Here is a 22322-nt window from a genome sequence, read left to right on the forward strand (position 1 = left end):
TTGGGGAAGATTTAAAATTTTTGGCAACGTGATTAATAACTTTTGGCATTCGAGGTTTATACTGCAAAACCTTCAATACTGGTTCAGGCCCTCTCCAGCCAACAATTCCAGCCTAATAGAGCAATTTTGCTTGTTTCAATCAATTTTTATTGCCACAATGTGAAGGGATCTAATGCAAAATTTTGCAGGTATTGTTGATTGATTTAATTAGGCAATGTTTCTTTTAAGGGGGGCCTTAGTCAGCCAGTCGCTTTCTTATCTAATTCCTGAAGGTAAACTAATTGACAAGGTCTATTCAAATTTAGGGGCTCGATGTGCTACTCGAGTATTTAAATCCTATTTTTATTGGTTTAATAATTCTTCAATAGGAAAACAAAAACTATTAAAAGGATAGGTTTTATCTTAAATGAGATGGCAGCTCAATTCATTTGACAGATTTTTATTTGATTTAATTTCATAAGATCATTTTTTTAAAATTAAATTTTAAATTGAATCAGATTAAATAATAATAATAAAAAAATTTATCTCGATTTAATCCGATTTATATATAAAAAATTATATATTTTTTATATTTATTTAATTTTATATTTACATTAAAAAAAATATTTTATATTAAAAATAATATTTTATTAATTTTAAATTTGATGAATCAGATACGATTTTATACAATATCAAATCGAATTAGGTTCAATTATAAAAATAAAAAAAATTTATCAATTCGAATATTATGAATATAAAATTGGATCAAATTTAGAGCGAACAAAAATTTATCCCCGCTTGATCCATTATCATTTCTAATCTTAACAAGCAATCAACAAAAAAAATTTTCAATTTCTCTTATTTAAGTATTATTATTAATTTTTTTTAACAAAAATCATAATCTAAAAATAAGTGAATGAATTATATGTGTTAAAATTTAAATTTAAAATTATTAAATATTAATTTTTAAATATAATTATATAATAAATTAAAATTTTGAATTATAAATATTTTTGTTAACTTTTGGTATTAGTTCAAATCTAAAAAAAACCCTGTTACCAAATGCTGATCCAGAAGAAATATAGGAATACTTTAATTAATAAGTGTAAATTTGCTTTACATGGTTGCCACTTTCAGTTAGATCACATATTTGTTACTATTATAATATTTTAAAAAAAGTAAAATTGATATATTATTAAAATTGATGTTTGAAAATTACGAATTTAAAAAAATTTTAAGTATATAATATTTTTTCAACTAAACATATAAAGATTTTAAGTGTAAATAAAAAACTTAAAAAAAATTTAAAATTGGGGTAATCTCAATTAAAAGGCAGGAAGAAAAGAGGACAGTTTGGTCCAAACACAAAAGTTGAAACATAGGTTGTCCTGTAGCATACTTTATTGGAAATCTTCAAAATTTGAAACAGGATGCCAGTAGGGCAGCCCAGGTAAGCAGTCAGGAAAAAGGCTAAGTAAATAGAGCAAAAAGTAGAGGAAATTATGGTCCATTCAGGACCGCGTGTCAACTCACGAGCAAAGGCGGTGCACGAGGAAAAAACAGCGAAAGGGGGAATACATACAGTGATGAGAGGGAGAGAAGGAAGGGTGTGCAAAATTGAGACAACAAGACGTGATTAAATCAAATCCATTCCCCCCCCCCCCCCCCTTTTTTTTCCCAATTAATTGGTTCAAGATTCGTACAAAAACATTATAAGATTCGTTTATGAAAATTGCGAAAGAATTAAAAAAAGAATCGGTCTAAATAATTTGAATGTATTTTTTAAAATTATATTTTTTTTTATATTTTTATTTAAAATTAAAATGAATTAAACTTTGATTACTAAAATTAAATATTTATTATTTTATTAATAAATCAAATAATTATTAATATATTATTTTACGTAAGTTCACTTCTCACGAATTTAATTTTATGTAAAGACTAAAATTTTGTAAAACTTTTTATGATCCTTCTTTATTTTCTTACTACTTTGAAATGTTGTTATTAACGTATTATTATATTTACTTTTGGTGCTTTAGGTGAGTAGATTAGATATTCACTACTTAGAGACGATGAAAAATTTGGGAACGATATGGTAATAAGCACATGATTAGATGATTGGTTAGGGTGGGTGTCAAAATTGTTTGTCATGTAAACCCTTTGATGAAGGTATTGGCAATTTATAAACCAGTTATTTTTAATTACTCACAAACTATGGTTAATGGTTGCTTCTAAACCTTGTAAGAAAAAAAAAAAAAGGAAATTGTTGCATACACTCTTTAAAAACATTTTTGAAGGAATTTATGTGAGCTTAGAGAATATAGTTTGGTGTCCTCTACAGAATAGATTTCCGCATCCATTGCCAAACTAACGAGGGGAACACAAGGGGCACTGTCATTGCTCTATTTTCAGCTTGAGGATAAAAGATTTTCTTATTTCGAAAATGAGCGAAGAAAATTGATGAATCCTGAACTCCTGGACCTGGAGCATGATTGGCGAAAACTTTTAAGGACTTGGACCACTTTGGACTCGGGCTATGGTACAACAATCAAATAGGATATATAAATGGGCCCACAGGGTGGACGTGACAACTGCCTCGCCTAATTTAGGACGAGCCTTTCAAGGTCCGTTAATGTACGACATCAGCCCATTGGGTGGGCCCTCAAACAATGAGTTGAGATCGGCCACGTCTATAAGATAGAAATGAGACACCAAAGGATTTGTCGGGTTCTTTCGGTTCCTGACCCATCAAAAATTGATCCCATGTAGGGTGTAGCCCGTGTCTATGCTATTGCTCATCTCAAAGAAAAAAGATATATTCCTTAAAGATTATTGTTCTACATGAAATTCATACCGGTCCCATACACACAATCTATAGCCTAATCAATATTTGTTGTCATTATTATGTTGACATAACATAAGAGGGCTTCAAGGTAGAACTCGACAGGAGCTTCGAACCAAATTCAAGAGCGGGGCTTCGCAGCTTGTATTATCATTAGACCTTTGCAACCCACTTAAACCGAGGTTCAGGTGGCTTGACCCCACCCATACTGGGATGGTCGGTGAACGGGTAAATGGCACATAGCTCGGATAACCCTCATCGTTCGGTACCTAGGGAAAACCCATGCAAACTTCATTCCCATGGCTCTTCAGCTTTAGTCCTTTATTGAATTTTGAAAGGTAAAATAATGTACTACGAGTTGGCCAGTAGCCTAACTGTCTTTACTCGAGACAAAAAACATGACACGTTCATATTATTTTAAAATAAAAAATTTAAAATAATTTGATTTTTTTTAATTATTTTAAAATTTTTCAATAAATTTATCATAAATTCATTTGAATTGGGGTATTACACTAATCAAATTATAAGGCATGTGTTTGGAAAATAAGCAACTGGTTTAACCTGGGGCTCTTTCAGTCCACCTTTTCTTTTTATCAGACCATGCACTTGGTGGCTTGTTGAAAAATAGTAGTAGCACCATATTATTCATGCTTCCTATCTATCTCCTTTAATTATGTACTTTGCAGGATACTATTTGACTTTGTTTTAATAAAACTTTTTAGCAGTAATAAATTATTTATTATTTTGTCAACATATATCATGCAGTCTTTGACTCTGTCATCATAATTTGGGGAGTAAATGCAGCAACTTGTGAGTTGTATGCTATAGCTGATTTCACATGCCATTTTCAGTAGGTGGATGAAGTTTAATAGATTAATGCATCGGACCTCTATGGGAGATGCCTGGAATGTGATCCATTCAAAAGTAAACGGTTGTGGATTGAAGCCTACCTATTTGCTAATTCTTTCCAAGCGCTGATTTGATTTTGTTCAATATATACCTGCTGCTCTGAGATGAAGAAATTATTGCACGTCTAGAAGGCGAGGACCATTTCTTCATGATGTGGAGCATTACCAACTGCAATGACATTCCTAACTATAATATCTATGGACTTTGACTTTTGGGACATGGCGGGGTGAGAAATTAGATGGTTTGGTTTTCACTTTGACCAACGTGGTTTGCAGATTATGAAACAACTTGTAACTCCCATTCAATTTCCTGACTGGAAAATTTTGCACAAGGACAAACTCCTTTGTACCATGTTTGATCTTTCATAGATGTCATCATTTTCTTGCCAGAAGACCCAAAATTGATAGCATTTATTTTTGTTTAGATGAGAAAATTTTTAAATAAGTTGCGTAGCCATTATTTGGAGAAATTCTATCCCCGCAATATTCTGCTAGAATAGTTTAGTCCTTGTCTTTCACACCAGCGCCATTTTCATCTCTGGGTTGAAGTGTTCGTGAAGTTAGTCCTTTTTCTGTTTCAACTTTCGGTACATAAAAATAGTTAACCAATATTTTATGGTCTGCTAAATTAATACAGGATATGTTACGGAATACATTATTTAAAGATATCAATTCTATTCATATTTAATGAAAAATTCGATTTTTCATTAATGTAGATTGATATTACATTATGGATATGAAAATAAAAATAAGAATGAGAATGTGCATGATTTTAAATTTTTATTAAGTGCGGAGATGGTGATAGATAATATAATACTCGTCTCATATCTATACTTTATATATATTTATACATATGTAATATATAAATTTTTATTAAATAATATAAATTATTATTTTAGATTAATTAAAATTAATATATTTTTATAAAAAAATTAATATATATTTATAGAAAATTATCTAAATATGCAAGATAAAAATAAAAAAATTAACAAAATTTTAGTTTTTACTTTTTTTAAGAAAAAAGCTATAGGTATGTATATTACTCATATCCTTTAAATACTCACGGAGATAAAAATAAAGATAAATTTAAAATATTTATTGAGTATTGATACAAAAATGAATAAAATTCATGGATACAGATTAAAAATACTCTACTCTATTCATAACTTACCTATTGACATTCCTAACATTGTCCAATGTCAAAGAAGGAAATTTGCCTTTCGAATCTCTACACATTCTAATATTTTTCAGGTATTTGTATTCTTTAATCAGGTTGGACCAAGTAAGCAATATATAATTACTCAAGGAATGCCCTGTTTACATTTCATCTGAAAAGGAATCGTTCGCTTCTGCAAAAATTGCGTGGAGAACACTTTCTAAAGTAGATGAAGCTAGAGTTCTTCTACCTTTTCCCCAGGCGTGTACCGTAAGTGAGGTTAACGTGCGTGGCTACGGGACCCTCTCATTTACCGAGTTGCATTATGATTAAATGATTATGAGAATAAGGTTGATTAAGGAGTAATGAAAAAGCTATAAACCGGAGTTTAGCTTGCTTAGTTCATACAGTGATTATATGAATTCAAATCCCAACACTTGCCTTATCCTTAGACTTTGTAAGAAAAAAAAAAGGTTAACAGCAGCGTGAAGTTTGATTTATAGGTTCCATTGGTTCCCGGTTCCCACAACCTTAAGTTGCCAAGCCTTGCAAGCACAAGACAGCTATGTGTTCTTTCTATAATACAGTGATAATCAGGTCATATGATCAAGTCTTGCAGCAATATGCATTAGCCATTGAGGTTTCAGTATTTGGCACAGCTGAAGATCAAAAAGTGAGATGCAAGCCAAAATATCCTGAGCTCTTGATCCATATTTGAGCTGAGATCAACCCCTATCTCTTTCTCTGTCCTCCTTTTTCAAAAGGATATAGAAACACTATGGGAAATCCAAAGCTATTTTTTGTTACCCTTTTTATTCTGTTAGTGCTTATTGCCGAAGGACTGATGACAACAAAAGTTGAAGCCAAGAGCAACGTATGTAAATTAGCTAAAGTTGGGGTTTATATTCTTTTTCCTTACTGTTCTTTTTGTTGGAAGAGGTGCCTCAAATTCTACTCTTATTCACCAGGTTTACATTGTTTATCTGGGAGAAAGGCAGCTTGATGATCCTAAGCTCGTAACAGATTCTCATCATGACTTGCTTGCTTCGGTAGTAGGGAGGTATAACAGCAAAACACTGGGAAAGGCAAACATGATTATATATGTTTAATGAATTATCATTTAAAGCTCTTGAAAATTCAATTGTGATGCGATGCTAATTCTCTATGGATTTCACTGTGATGCAGTAAGGAGGTAGCCTCAGATTTGATGGTTTACAGTTACAGACATGGCTTCACCGGATTTGCAGCCAAGCTTACAGAGTCTCAGGCACAAAAACTCTCAGGTACTTTTTGAAATGGATGCTATTGATAACATTTTTTTATTCCTATGGCTTTAATGGATTGACATGTAGAAAGATATTATTCCCACTATTAAGACCAATCACATCCCACAACAACAGCAGCAACACATGCAGTATCAACAAGTGCAACAGCAAACAAGACTGAGTCCAACAACTTATCTTTAGTTGTAGGACTCGGTCTTTTGAATCTGCTACTGTTGATCGATCCTGCTTTAGCTGGTTCAACTGAGTTTGCTGATTGAGCCAGCTGTTTTGCTGAGATTTGTGTCTGCAAAAGTCTTGTTTGCTGTTGCATTTGTTGATGCTGAATGTGTTGCTGCTGTTGTTGTGGTATGTGATTGGTCTTAATACCCACCAGACCATGTTATTGATGACTTTTAGTACAATAACATAACTTGCTTTTGTTTTGTTTTTCTTTTTATGCAATCGTTCACATTTAGAGTTGCCCGGTGTTGTTCGAGTAATACCAAATAGCCTTCACAGACTACAAACAACTAGGAGTTGGGACTTTCTTGGCCTCTCTTCTCATTATCCTACCAATGTTCTTCAAAATAGCAAGATGGGGGATGGAGTTATCATTGGTGTCTTTGATACTGGTTTGTAGTCGCAATCTTTCTCTGTCTCCCTCTCGTAGACTCGTAAATCTATAGGAGCTCAATGAGTTTTTCTTAGTGAAACAGGAGTATGGCCAGAGTCTAAAGCTTTCAGTGACGAAGGACTTGGACCAATTCCATCCCGTTGGAAGGGTGTGTGTAAATCTGGGGACCATTTCAATGCAGCAACTCACTGCAACAGAAAAATCATTGGAGCTCGTTGGTTCATTGATGGATTTCTTGCCGAGTATGGACAGCCATTAAACACATCAGAAGATCCAGAGTACTTGTCACCGAGAGATGCTAATGGACATGGAACACATACGTCTAGCACAGCAAGTGGTTCTTATGTAAGAAATATTAGCTACAAAGGCCTTGGTCCTGGGACAATAAGAGGTGGTGCGCCTCGTGCCCGGTTGGCCATATATAAAGTCTGCTGGAATGTGCTTGGTGGACAATGTGCATCAGCTGATATTCTAAAAGCCTTTGATGAAGCAATAAATGATGGAGTTGATGTCTTATCACTGTCAATTGGGTATTCATTACCTCTTTTTTCAGATGTTGATGAACGAGATGGGATTGCTACAGGTTCTTTCCATGCCGTTGCCAGGGGCATCACTGTAGTTTGTGGAGCTGCAAACGATGGGCCTTCAGCTCAAACAGTGCAGAACACAGCACCTTGGATATTAACCGTTGCAGCGAGTACCATTGATCGAGCTTTCCCTACACCAATAACGCTTGGGAACAATAAAACCTTTTTGGTATTAACTCTGTGATTATGTATTGGCTATAGACTGACTGTCTTGAGTTTCTATGACTATTTATTTTAACTCAAGGATGCTAATGATTTCATTTGTGTAACACTTCTAGGGTCAAGCCATTTTTACAGGAAAGGAGAACGGTTTTACTGGCTTGACATACCCAGAGGGCACAGGGCTTGACCCTGCTTCTGCAGGGTAGATATATCTAAGACTGAGTTTACATTAAGAAGATTCCTCTTTTCTTTTTTTAAACATTTATCGTTGCAAATAATCACTTATCTTCGTTGGTTAACTATTCCCTTGCAGTTCATGCCAAGCTCTTTTACTTAATTCAACTTTGATAGCTGGAAAAGTCGTACTTTGCTTTGCCTCAGTCGCTCGTAGAGTAGCCATAAGAAGTGCTGCATCCACTGTGCAAGAAGCAGGTGGGATCGGGCTGATTATTGCAAAAAATCCAAGTGATGCCTTGATTGAATGCAGTGACGGCTTTCCATGCATTGAAGTTGACTATGAAATAGGCACCCGAATACTCTATTACATCAGATCTGCCAAGTAACCTGATTTTTCCATTCAGCGTTACTGTTACTAGACTACTTTGTAATCCTTGATTCGTGATTCTGAAAGTTTATCTAAACAGGATCCCTACAGTGAAATTGAGCCCTTCCAAAACACTAATAGGCAAGCCTGTGTCACCCAATGTAGCCTTTTTCTCATCGAGAGGGCCTAGCTCCATTGCACCACAAATTCTAAAGGTGGATTTATTTTACTACTTTTATGTATGACTTCAGAGTTATCACAGTTTTATGCCAAACGGGGCTTCAAAAAGTTTAGCTTAAGGTTAACCACCTATATGCATCTAGAAAAAAAAAGGTGGAACCTGATTATAAGCATAGATAATCATCCATCAATGATGTTTTAACTAGTATTCAGACAGCATGAAGTGTGAGTAAAGAATCTTAAGCTTAAGAGTTAGATTTAAAAATTTGACTGAAATTTTAGGTTTAGTCCTTGTGTAAATGGAGGTACATATTCGTAAACTTTATTTTCGTAATTGGAATGGAATTCACTAGAGCGAACTTCTACTTGATACTTTGAGAGCATCTTGTTAATTTTTCTTTGGGCACAGCCAGACATAACTGCACCTGGAGTGAACATACTAGCTGCTACTTCTCAGCTGGATCAGTTGATGGATGGTGGATATGCCATACTCTCAGGAACTTCAATGGCAACTCCTCATGTTTCAGGCATTGTGGCACTTCTCAAAGCAATACATCCTGATTGGTCTCCCGCAGCTATTAAATCTGCATTAATCACAACAGGTATTGCCATTATTAAATCTTTTAAAGATGACTCTAAGCAATCGTTTTCTTCAAGAAAGAAATGATTAGCTCACTATCAATATTAATTTACATATTGCAGCAAGGACAAAGGATGCGTCAGGTTTTCCACTCTTTGCTGAGGGATCTCCTAAAAAACTAGCTAATCCATTTGATTTTGGAGGTGGCATTGTAAATCCAAACGGGGCTGCAGATCCTGGCCTGGTATACGACATGGGCACATCAGATTACATTCATTACCTTTGTGCCATGGGTTATAATAACTCTGCCATCAGTCGACTTACTGGGCAATCTACAGTTTGCCCGATGGAACCACCTTCCATTCTAGATGTAAATCTACCATCCATAACCGTTTCAAGTCTTAGAAATTCAGCCACTCTTACCAGAACAGTAACAAATGTGGGAGCCCCTAAATCTATTTATAAAGCTGTAATTGAGCCTCCAACTGGCATAACTGTAACAGTAAGGCCTCACATCTTAGTCTTCAACTCTACAACCAAGAAGATCTCCTTCAATGTTACAGTCTCTGCAGCTCACGAGGTGAATACAGGATATTTCTTTGGAAGCCTGACTTGGACAAATGAACAACATGCTGTGAGAATTCCCTTGTCTGTCAAAACGAAGATTTTACAATCTTATGCTGATGATAATTAATTATTAGCTTATTGCTCATTCATAGGAATCTATACTTCCAAGTTATTGTTAATTCAGTCCAAATATTAGTTTCAGTTTAATTTTGTAAACATTTAAGAAATTGATACGGTCCTTATCTCTCTGAAATCCCAAACCAAGCTGGTTAAATTAAATTGCCAGAAACCTTTACAGTATAAAACAGATTGAATGTCGCGATATGTCATATTAAAATCTTCTTTGGATGAGATTGTGCAAGGTCATCGATGGTGATAACCAGCAAGAAAGAACAATTTTTGTTGATAGTCAATGATGACTTTTGTACCATCATATTTGATATAGATAAACATTCTAACAGAATCAAAATTAATTAATACGTTAGTCTACTATATTTATTTGATGTCATCTGTAGAATAAATTCTCTTTCACATTTCCATACTCTCTTTCGAAATCTTATTATGTTAAGAAAAGGCATATAGGAGATTACTGAAGAACCTAGATAACCTATTCAACCATATTTTTTTTTGTTTATTTGTTTGTTCTTATCTTCTTCTAAGCCTATTTTGCTGCCTATTCCTTGGTCCTCGCTCCTTTGTTCATTAATTATTCTTTATTTTCTGTTTTGCTGCTCTCTTAGTTCTTAAACAATCCTTTAGTCAAATATATATGTATATGTTAATGGAAAGCATAGATAAATATAACAAAAAATCAAGCAAGTTTTGGTCTTAATGTCATCATCAAGGATTGTCATATAATCAGCCACTTCACACTCTGCAAAACTCCATTGATTTCTGTGTTTGTAAAAATTCGTTGAATGTTAAGGACTTCAAGTTTCCTGCAATTTCAAGTTTGGCCAATTGCATACCAAATAAACAAATGTAATGGATAAAGGAGAGAGCAATATTTTCAAAAGTCAAGTTTTATTTGGGGAAGCATCCAAGGTGGCTGGCAGCTCCAAAAGCCCAAAGAGCTAAGAGGTCTAATGAAGAATGAAAGCTTATATAAGACTGCACTTCACATTTCATCTGCAAAAATCAAAGAGGATACTCTACGATGGGGCGTCTCTTGATTTCAACCAGCAGCTATAGAACTACATTAATAGTACTGGTCAACCTTCTCTTGATTCTAAATGGCAAAAACAGATTTGTTGCTCCTGTCAGCTCCGAAAGCAGGGTAAGCAATTCTACTTCAGCAGAACCTCTTTCTTTTCCATACTAGAAGCCATACAACTTATGTATCTAAGTTTATGTAAATGGTAGGCTCACATAGTTTATATGGGTGAGAGGTAGCATAATGATCCCAAGCTTATAACGGAGTCTCATCATGACCTGCTTGCAAAAATTGTTGGAAGGTATTGATTCTCTAAAGCAAACCAAGGCATATATATAAATCTAAAATCTTTGCCCTTCTCATTTTTTACCTGCTATAACTGGCAGGAATTTCAAGTCATTTTTGCCATACTTAAGCAAAGTCATCTTTGAAATTCACATTATGCCACGATGGAAAAGAAAATGAACATTTTATTGTGAAAGAAGAAATTACTTTTGGTTATCAGGATCCTAAAGAGCTGCACTATAGTATCCTAATAGGTTTTTAACCATGCGTGTGTATAACCATCCTGCAGCAAAGAGGCTGCCACAGGCGCAATGGTTCACAGTTATAAACATGGCTTCTCTGGATTTGCAGCCAAGCTTACACAGTCTCAATCTCAAAAAATTTCAGGTATTTTATTATTTTTTTGTTTAAGATTATTTTCTCATTGCATTGCATAGACGAAAAGCAAAAACAAGGTAAAAATCTATGGTCCTTACATTTTGTTCACTTGATATTGAGAGAAAGCATAGGCTTGAGGTTTCTCTTGTTGAAATTAGATGCCGCAAGAATGTAGACTATGTTATGAACTTCATGCTCAAACATTTTCCTGTAACCCTCTATTATAATGACTTATCTGGTCAGGGCTACCCGGAATTATTCATGTCACACCAAATAGCTTTCACTCGCTGCAAACAACAAGAACTTGGGATTACCTTGACATCTCTTCCCACTCTGCCTTCAATCTTCTACATGACAGCGACATGGGTGATAGAATTATCATTCGTCTCATGGACACAGGTGTTCGTCTCCCACATTTTCTTTCACTCAAAATCACAGTCTAACACACACTCACGAGTGTATATTGGCCATTTCCTTGACAGCCCTTAAATGATGATAGGAGTATGGCCAGAATAAAAAATATTTAATGATGAGGGGCTTGGGCCAATTCCAGCCCGGTGGAAAGGACTTTGTGAATACGGTCAACTCTTTAATGGTACCACAGATTGCAACAGAAAACTGATTGGAGCAAAGTATTTCATTGATGGCTTTCTGGCTGAAAACAATCAGCCATTCAACACTACTGCTAACCCAGATTACATGTCTCCTAGAGATAGTTTTGGTCATGGCAAAGGCCCTGCCCTCGAAACCGCAAGAGGAGGTGCACCCCGGGCATGCATAGCCATGCACAAGGTTTGCTGGAATGTGACACGAGGGCAATGCTCATCTGCTGATATATTGAAAGCCTTTGATGAAGCTATACACGATGGGGTTGATGTGTTATCACTGTCACTTGGCACTCAAATTGGATTACCATTGGTTCATTCCATGCTGTAGCCAATGGTATACCTGTTGTTTGTTCTGCTGCAAATGATGGACCTGTTGCTCAAACAGTGCATAACACGGCACCCTGGATTATAACAGTAGCAGCGACCACTCTGGATCGGTCCTTTCCCACACCCATTTTTCTTTGGAATAACGTAACCATACTGGTATGGCTATTTCCCTTTGTTTCACTGATAGGATTTCTTTTGCTATAGAAATTTCTTTCTGAATCTTCTAATAAGGCTATCCTAAACTGTATTTTCTCAATTTTACAATTTTTTGAAAACTTTTACCAAGATTAATTACTGCATAGAGTTGCTAATATGTTTTTTCTCCTGTTGATCAATGTGCTTACTTCGTAGGGTCCAGCCTGGTATGCAGGAAAAGAGATTGGCTTTACTGGTTTGGTTTACCCAGAGAACCCAGGACTGCGTCCTGCATTAGCAGGGTAAAGATAGTTCTTTTTTTTTTTTTTTTTTGAGTGAACATAACTTGAGAAATTAAGAAAATGGATCTGATGATATTTTTACTTGTGTCGTATTTTCCTTGTGCATTATGTCCAAACTGCATCAGTTCAAACTACACATAGCAATGGATATTTTTATCTTTCATTATATATATAATTCCTGTGAAGTGTATAAGCCTTGTCTTTAGCTTCGTAAAGATGCCCCTTGCAGGGTATGTGAATCCCTTTCTTTCAATCACACTTCAGTAGATGGCAAAGTGGTTCTCTGCTTTACAACACCGACTACGAGAAGTGCAGTGACAAGTGCTGTGTCAGCTGTGAGAGCAGGTGGTGGTGTTGGGGTGATTGTAGCTAAGAATCCTGGTGATGTTATGGGTCCATGTGGAGACGACTTTCCATGCATTGTGGTAGACTATGAGCATGGCACTCAAATTCTATTCTACATTCGTTCTGCCAGGTAAGATTATCATCTTCACCAATATTATCAACATAATTCCGTAATGATAATTTTCTTTGCTGTTATGTTAAGGTTGATATTTGGTTGACAGGTCTGCCACAGAAAAAATAAGTCCTTCTAAAACACTAATTGGAAGGCCGGCGTCAACTAAAATTGCCACCTTTTCTTCCGGAGGACCCAGCTCCATCACTCCAGCCATTCCGAAGGTATGAATCCTTTTTTTTTTTTTTTCATTTGTTGGCTTAAAATTGAATTCTATCGTAGTAATGTCATAACGTATAGATTCGTGAACCTACTGTTAGATATGAATTAATGAAGTTATCATCAATTTTTTTGTTTAGGTGTGATTAGTCATCTGATTAAATCCGATCCACAAAACCAGAGTTCAAGTTCGAGAGTACAGTTACGCGTGAGAAAGGTTATAGCATCTCTACAGCACTTATCCAAAAGATGGTACCGATTAAATTTCAGATTATCCAAGTCTTGATCATATTTGTAATTTACCGGATAGTTTAATATTGAAAATATATCTTAAAATTATCTCAATAGTTTGGTAGCAATTTAAGATAATTCTCTCACATCAGGAATATTAATGAAGATTAGTGTCTTGCTCTGAAGAGGCTCCATCATTGGGTTTATTATAAGATTTTATTCAAAAATATCAGTAAAGTCTTTCAATAGTTTGGTAGGACTTACTTTAAAGTAAATCTCTCAATAGTTTGGTGAGATTTTATTGCAAAGTGATTTGTAAAAATTTTGGAGTATTTCATTAAATTTCCTAATAGTTTGGTAGAACTTAATTAGGAAAGCAATCCTCCAATAGTTTAGAGGATACAAATTATTTTTATCTATTATTTTTTTTAAATTGATTTATAAAGTCTCCTATTTGAAAAGATTTTTTTCTGTTGGCCTTGAATTAATCCTTATTTTGAAAAAAAAAAAATATTAAAGCTAAATAAACTTGATCAAGATTTTAAAAAAGATTTATTTAGTACATATTCTTAAGTTTTATATTTTGGTACTAAATAAATAATATGATTTTTAAAGCTTAAACAAACCTTTCTTTGTTTTCATATTTTTCAAACCAAATTTACTTTTAAAGATTATTTATTTAAGCTTAAATGAAAGTCCAATTGTTGTTTTTAAAGTGAAATTATTCATTTTGGACTTAATACAATTTTGATAATATTGGTTTTGAGAAATAGATTAACTTAAGAAAGCTGTTTTGCAAGAACACAATTTTCCAACATTGAATTTGTTTTATTTTTTTGTATTAATTCACAAAGTTTTAATATTTTAATTTTATATGGTTGGAAAGCTCTTTGAGTCTACTTTCTAATGGATCAAACAAAATCTAAATCTAAATTTTTTAAGAAAAAATTTTGAATTTTTACTAGACACTCTGCAGCTGTCAGAAAAATTGCACAAGGGGTAACTTTGAAAAATGCACTATAATTCGTACACATTGAATTGGGTGATGAACTTTAAATGGATAGAAAGCCCTTTAAGTTTAGTTTCTAAATCTTTAAATGGTTTTGTAATTTAGATTTGTATAACTCAAGTTATAATCAAATTAGTGAGTAGAGTATAAAACAGAAAACTACCGCCTAGCATGGACAGGATCGATCCCCTCTAAAAGGGATTGATTGGTTTTCAACTAGAATGCCCCAGGACTGAATTTCCAGAAAAAGGATCGATCTTCCACATAGGGGATCGATCGGTTAGGCAATTTTCAAGTGAAAAATGGTTCAAAACATGAACCAATTGATCCCTTCATGGAAGGGATCGATCAGTTTTTGCCCAAAATGCTCCAACGACTACTTTTTTATGCTTTCAACGGGCATTTCTTCACTCCAAGCTTTCCCAACGGTTAGTTCATCAATTTCTCTATAAAAGGGGCACTCCAACACACCAAGAAGATAGAGGAATCAAGAGAGCAACAGTCAAAAAGCAATATTTTCATTCTCTCAAATAATCAAGAGCTTTTAGAGCTTCAAAGCCTATATCTTTGTATTTATTGTATCCAAACTATTTTTGTTGTTCATTCATCATTCTTTTGTCTATACCTTTGTGTACTTCAACTAAGCAAACACCCAACCTTTGTGAGGTTCTTAGAGTTTGTAAAACACTTCATTTTTTTATTTTGTGAGTTTATAAGCTTAAGGGGGAGGATAACCCTTAAGAGTATATTGTGTTGAATTTATAAAGTTTAGAGAAGCTTGGTTGTAATCTTCAACACTTATAGTGGATTGAACTCCTTGGCAAGAGAGGCTAAGGGAGAGGACGTAGGTGCCTAAGGAAAGACCAAACTTTTATAAATCACGGTGTTATTTTCTCTATCTCTATTTCTTATTTACTTTCAATTATTGTGTTTAATTATTTAGCAAAATTTGTGCTTATTAAATATTGTTTTTGAAAACTTCATTAAAGCCAATTCACACCCCTCTTGGTTTATTCCAAATATTTGAGCTAACAACTGGTATCAGAGCTTTTGTCTCTTTTTGTAGGTTTAACCACATTGAGAAAAGATCCTATGGCTCAATTTTGGTTCCAAGATGTTGAAGAAGTCCTCAAAGCTCCTATGGTGGATAAATTTGAATTTTGTGAATAGAGAAAAAAGATGAAGGTGTTCATTATGGTCCAAGATTTTAGAGCTTGGAATGTTATTGAAAAAGGGCTTGGAACTCTTTCAAATGATAGAAACTACATGAGGTAAATAATAGATGATGCAAAGGCCAAGTGCATTCTCTATGGAGCTTTAGATGATTACAACTTCAACTTGGTCTCAAAATGCTCAACCTCAAGTGAGATATGAAGAAAGTTGGATGAGCTACAAGAAAGATAAATTTCCAACCAACATCCTTCATGTCTTATGACCATTGAGGAATCAAAGGTAACCTCTAACTCTTGTGATTCAAATTCTTATACTTTTGATGAGTTACAAGATGCTTACAATGATTTAGTAATTGAGTTTGAAAATATGCATTTGAAACATAAGAAAATGATTTCAAAATTGAAAGTTGAAAATGATCTTTTGATGAATGCAAAAAATATTTTAGAAAAAAAAATGAAAAGTTGAAAATAGATTTAAAAACCTCTCAAAGAAAAAAATGAATTTTTAGAAAAAGAAAATTTTGATTTGAAAAAGAAATTTGATGAATTGATGAATGAAAAACAAAAGCTTTTAAAGAGTTCATTAAGTACTAAAATGATTAAATGTAATTTTTGTAATTTTTATGGTCATACTATACATACTTGTCCTATTATAAGAAAAGTCACGTTTAGAATTAGGCAAGTATGGGTTCCAAAAGGAACAAGAGACTTGGTGACTAACTCTTAAGGATCCAAAGCAATTTGGGTACCAAAAAACAAATGAGATTATCTTTTGTAGGTGTGCTAGAGCAAGGAGCTACAATGTGAGACTAAAGATTGAATACTCTAGACACACAATGGGGATGGGTAACCTTTAAACTTTTATTTGAAAAAGATTTGAATTTGGTTACCTATTCTTGATGAAATTTGGATGCTTGATTGATTATGCAAAATTAGGTTGCCTATTCTTGTTAGACATAGAGTGCTTAATGGATATTGGTATATGCTTTATTGATATATCTTGAACACACCAATTTCACTTGAGAAAATGTGAGCTTGAATTGAACATGCATTTATTTTGCATAAATATATTTGTTAGGAATGATTTTAGCATGAATGACCATGATGTTTAAAAATTGCTTAATTTGTTTATAGTGCTTGGATCTTGTGAAATATTTTTTAAAACTTGATTGTTATGTTCAAATTGTTATAACACTTGATTGATGAATTGATGAACTTATGTGCTTAAATAAGATAAATTGATTCTTTGTTCATCTATATTTTTTGTCAAGGTATGTGCTCATATGATGATTGGTTCAACTTGACCTTAATGCTTATGATTTGAAAATACTTAAATTTTTTATCTCTTAATTTTTAAAATATTTTCAAATATACTTGCTCTTGTGCTAAATTGATTCATTAATTTGTGAAAGGTTTTAGAACTTATGCTTAATTGACTTATCTTTTGGTTTGGGATTAAGTATTGATGAACTAATTGTGTTTAATGATATATGTTGTTAGTTCAGCTTTTGTTCTTGTCAAGTGTGTGCATATATGATAAATGTGATTTTTCTTGACTTGACATGGTTGCAACATGATTTAAGTAAATGAATTTCTTATGATGCTAATTTTTAGCTTAAGTCATTATTGATTATGGCTTATAATTTGTGTAGACGTATTTGTGCTTTTGTGCTAATATTTTCTTGAATATGTTTTGGATGATAAACATGTCTTCCTTGAGTTTTTAGTTTTTATATGGCCTAAAATTTGTTTTGGCATATTCTTTGGTGATTTTTTTTTAAAAATGTATATGAATATTGAATATGTCTTATTTGTGTTCAATATTTCTAAATGATCTAGAAAGGACTCATGTTTTGCACATTTGATGAGAACTTTAGTTTTAGTGCCAGTATTGTGACATTTGATGCTTAACTTGATATATGACCTCTAGCTTAAATATATATATCTCCCTTACAATTGGTAACTTGTTCTTAGTGAATAAATTTTCCTTTGCCTATAATGACTAAGAATATGAAATTTTTTTCTAACAATTGGTAGAATTTTTATCAATTGATTTTCTTGGTGCTTCTAATGAAAATCTATTGTCAAGAAAATTGTCTAAGTCTATGCTAGGAGAACTTGAAATGAGCATGAATGAGCCTACATTTTTGAAATTTCAAGTATAGCAAGTAAAGCATGTCATCCTCATCAATCAAGCCTAGTTTTGCTCAAATGAAGTGGATTGGAGAATTCAAAGCCAAATGAGCACAACAACAAAGCTTGACATGGATGGAGGTAAATGTATCAACTTTATGATATGATGTATGAGTTTGAATACATATACATGCTTGCTTTAATATGTGCAAATATATGATTTTGTGATTGAAGATATGAACACATTGCACAAATTAATCACCAAGCTACTTGATAAAATTTATCTTAATATTTTTTTTAAAAGCTTGGATTGATTAATTCACTTTCATTAATATTCATGCCTAGTTCTTGAATATTTTGATTACTAGTTTTTAATGCATGAATATTTGTTTAAATCTTTGAACATGAATATGAGTTGAATATATTGATTTCTTGATCTTTCAATTGCCTTGACTCATAGATTATGAATTATAAACTTGAAATTCACATACATGTTCATTGATTGACATTGAGATGGCATGTACCAAATTGTGCCTAAATGCTTGCATTTTTTTTTGGGTATATTGCTTATATGTTTTGCATATGCTTGTATGATTTTGATTGAAATATATGATTGAATACTTGCATATGTTTGAGTTAAGTACATTGCTATGCATAATTTGGATTATATTTGAATAATTATACTTTTATTATTTCTTTGCTATAGCTTATGTTTTCATTAAGTTTGGAAAATGCTTGAATAATCCTTATTATGACATGATGATAATTAAACCTTATTGCTCATTAGTATTCATGCTTTATTATATACATATGAGCTTTTGGGTTCTTGTTTGGATATGATAGCTTATGAAAGATTACTATTTATGCATATATTGAATGAATCTCTCATATGCTTAAAGTATGTGTGCTCTATGATAGTTGTTGAATAAAATTGCTAACAATTGGTATCAAAATTACTAAAATTTTTTTTTTAACTTTCATAGACACTTGTTTATGTGCCTATCCTTGATATAGCTTATACCTTTCATGCAAAATTGTGTGTGTCTTAAATTGATTAATCTTTATTTTGAAATGAGGAGCAATATTAGAATAAAATTTTGCTTGATTTATTTTGTGATGACAATTGGTATGCTTCTTAAAGACATATCTTTAACAATTGGTATCCTTAACAATTAGTATGAGCTTATATGCATGTGCTTGAATTTATGCTTAATTACTATTGATGTTTTAAGTTATAAGCACATCTTATGATAACATGATTTATGAGTAGATTGCATATCATTCATTATCCCTTACTCATAAATTTCATGTAGTAAATATGATGACTAGTGCTAAAATGCTAAAATTGGATACACTTATGTTTTTATGCTTGAATACATGTATGTGAACTTCATCGTGTATATTATACTTGATTACATGTATTCAAAATACTATTGATATTATTGGTATCAAGCACTTTGTCCCATGCCTCGAATTGATCTCTCTTTCTTTTGAAATGACAAAAAAAGGGAGAGAGTTTAGAGATATTTCTTCTTGTATGCTTATAGCAATAGATATAGGAGCTTAAACATTTGGTATAAAGAGCATAAACAAAAAGGAGGAGAAATATTTTATGAATATATTTGTTAATGATGCCTTTTTGTGTTTATTTGCTTATTAATTTGCTCATGCCTTTTTGCTATGACAAAAAGGGGGAGAAATATCATATGGACAAATTTACTTGTGCTTGACATGCATATGTTTGATTATGCTTATTTGATATATTTGATTAACATATGTTTGTTGAGTTGTGTTGGATTAAGATGCAAAAATTGAGAGGGAGTTTTACCATGCATCGTTTGAGGGAGAGTTTTCCAAAATGTTTTTCAAAATCTTAAATGTTTCAAAGAAAGTCTTTTATCAAGCAAATTTATCTTTAAGTTTTGTCATATCAAAAAGGGGGAGGTTGTTGGCCTTGAATTGATCTTTATTTTGAAATGACAAAACATTAAAGCTAAATAAACTTGATCAAGATTTTGAAAAAGATTTATTTAGTACATGTTCTTCAATTTTATATTTTGGTACTAAATAAATAATATGATTTTAAAAGCTTAAACAAACCTTTCTTTGTTTTCATATTTCTCAAACCAAATTTACTTTTAAAAATTATTGATTTGAGCTTAAATGAAAGTCCAATTGTTGTTTTTAAAGTGAACTTATTCATTTTGGACTTAATACAATTTTGACAATATTGGTTTTGAGAAATAGATTAACTTAAGAAAGCTGTTTTACAAGAACACAGTTTTCCAACATTGAATTTGTTTTATTTTTTTGTATTAAATGAAAAATTTTTAATATTTTAATTTTATAATGTTGGAAAGCTCTTTGAGTCTACTTTCTAATGGATTAAACAAAATCTAAATCTAAATTTTCTAAGAAAAGATTTTGAATTTTTACTAGACACTTTGCAGTTGTCAGAAAAATTGCATAAGGGGTAACTTTGAAAATTCACTATAATTCGTACACAGTGAATTAGGTGATGAACTTTATATAGATAGAAATTTTTTAAGTATAGTTTCTAAATCTTCAAACTGTTTGTAATTTGGATTTGTATAACTCAAGTTATGATCAAATTAGTGAGTAGAGTACAAAATAAGAAACTACCGCCCAGCATGGACAGGATCGATCCCTTTTAGAAGGGATCAATTGGTTTTCAACCAGAATGCCCCAGGACTGAATTTCTAGAAAAATGATCGATCTTCCACATAAGGGATCGATCGGTTAGGCAATTTTCAAGTGAAAAATGGTTCAAAACATGAACCAATCGATCCCTTCATGGAAGGTATCGATCGGTTCTTGCCCAGAATGCTTTAACGGTTACTTTTTCATGCTTTCAACGGGCATTTCTTCACTCCAAGCTTCCTCAACGGTTAGTTCATCAATTTTCTCTATAAAGGCGGCACTCCAACACACTAAGAAGATAGAGGAATCAAGAGAGCAAGAGTCAAGAAGTAATATTTTCATTCTCTCAAATAATCAAGAGTTTTTAGAGCTTCAAAGTCTATATCTTTGTATTTATTGTATCCAAACTTTTTTTGTTGTTCATTCATCATTCTCTTGTCTATACCTTTGTGTACTTCAACTTAGCAAACACCCAACCTTTGTGAGGTTCTTAGAGTTTGCAAAACACTTCATTTTTCTGTTTTGTAAGTTTATAAGCTTAAGGGGGAGGATAACCCTTAAGAGTATATTGTGTTGAATTTGTAAAGCTTAGAGAAGCTTGGTTGTAATCTTCAACACTTATAGTGGATTGAACTCCTTGGTAATAGAGGCTAAAAGAGAGGACGTAGGTGCCTGAGGAATGACCGAACCTCTATAAATCGCGATGTTATTTTCTCTATCTCTATCTCTTATTTACTTTCAATTATTGTGCTTAATTGTTTAGCAAAATTTGTGGTTATTGAATATTGTTTTTGAAAACTTTATTAAAACCAATTCACCTCCCTCTTGGTTTATTCCAAATCTTTGAGCTAACATTTCCTTTTCTTTTATGATTTTTCTTTTTTGTTTGTTGTTTTTTTTAGCTTCTTTTATTCCTAAAAAAAATGATTTTTTATTATTAATTTTTGAAAAAAATATGAAAACCAGTAAAATAAAATAAAAATTTAAAATAATAAGATAAATAAAATAAAAAAAATTGAAAATAAAAGAAAAAAAGAAAAAAGAAACCTTGTAATTCGGGTCGGGTTGGAACTGGTCGATGCTTGGGTCTAGCTCCAATTCACGTGGATCCTAAGTCACCCAGGGCGACGTCATATAAAGACAGTATAAAAGTTAGGTTTGATGCTTTTTGCTTAGAAGCCTTCCTTATTTTCTCTCTCTAGCTTTAAGTTCCTTTGACCTCTCTCTAAAAGCAACCTAGATATTCAATCAAAAACTAGATTTGGTCACCAATTTCTAGAAATTTGGTTGGAATCTCCTTGAAAAATTCAAACCCCTGCCGAAAAATTCGTCACAAACTTAAAAAATTCATCCCAAAACCCAAAAATCCCTAGAAAAATTCTAGATTTTCCCCAACTTTTTTCAGATCTCTCTCAAAACCTTTTAAAACCTTAAACTTAACTTCATAAACCTAAATTCAAGCCAGAAACTTCAAATCAAATCCCAAAATCGAAATCTAAAAAATTCCTATTGCCAAACGAACACCAAAACAATTATCACAAGCAATTTTCTCTTTTTTTCACCATGTGTTGCACCTTTGATCCTCAGTTTAATTTATAGGCAGCTTTAGAATCAATTTTAGGAAACGGATAGAATCAATTTTAAGAAATAGATAGAATCAATCCTAGGCTTGAATCATGGGATTGAGTTTTGTCCAGCGTGATTTTAGGTCCCAAAATTTTAGCAATCATATTGATACGATTTTGCATTAAAACTTTGACCAGGTTGGTGAGATTTTGATCATAATTCTAGATTTCCTTGTTCACGTAAGGATTGGGGCAAAAGGAAAAAATGAAAAAAAAAAAATAT

General features: G+C 32.7%; 1 protein-coding gene and 1 pseudogene across 2 annotated transcripts; both read left to right on the forward strand.

Annotated features, from left to right (window-relative positions):
* The first annotated feature begins 5003 nt into the window (after positions 1 to 5003).
* Positions 5004 to 9683, forward strand: LOC111291166 (subtilisin-like protease SBT3.8). Of its 2 annotated transcripts, XM_022882785.2 has the most exons (10): positions 5004 to 5759; positions 5854 to 5945; positions 6071 to 6168; positions 6627 to 6782; positions 6867 to 7540; positions 7650 to 7735; positions 7847 to 8092; positions 8178 to 8292; positions 8667 to 8859; positions 8960 to 9683. In XM_022882785.2, exons 1-10 carry the CDS (start codon positions 5664 to 5666, stop codon positions 9529 to 9531), a joined length of 2328 nt encoding a protein of 775 aa, XP_022738520.1. In that variant the 5' UTR covers positions 5004 to 5663; the 3' UTR covers positions 9532 to 9683. The 2 variants fall into 2 exon arrangements, with proteins under 2 accessions (XP_022738520.1, XP_089624326.1); XM_089768200.1 differs by lacking the exons at positions 5004 to 5759; positions 5854 to 5945; positions 6071 to 6168; ... (2 more) ...; positions 7650 to 7735; positions 7847 to 8092 and having other exon boundaries at positions 8095 to 8292; positions 8671 to 8859.
* Positions 9684 to 9979: 296 nt separating this feature from the next.
* Positions 9980 to 22322, forward strand: part of LOC111289899 (subtilisin-like protease SBT3.8) — a 29123-nt pseudogene continuing 16780 nt past the window's right edge.

The sequence above is a fragment of the Durio zibethinus genome, chromosome 11 (assembly GCF_047325235.1).
Source record: "Durio zibethinus cultivar Kanyao isolate XHJ-2024 chromosome 11, ASM4732523v1, whole genome shotgun sequence".
In the NCBI taxonomy this organism is placed as follows: Eukaryota; Viridiplantae; Streptophyta; class Magnoliopsida; order Malvales; family Malvaceae; genus Durio; species Durio zibethinus.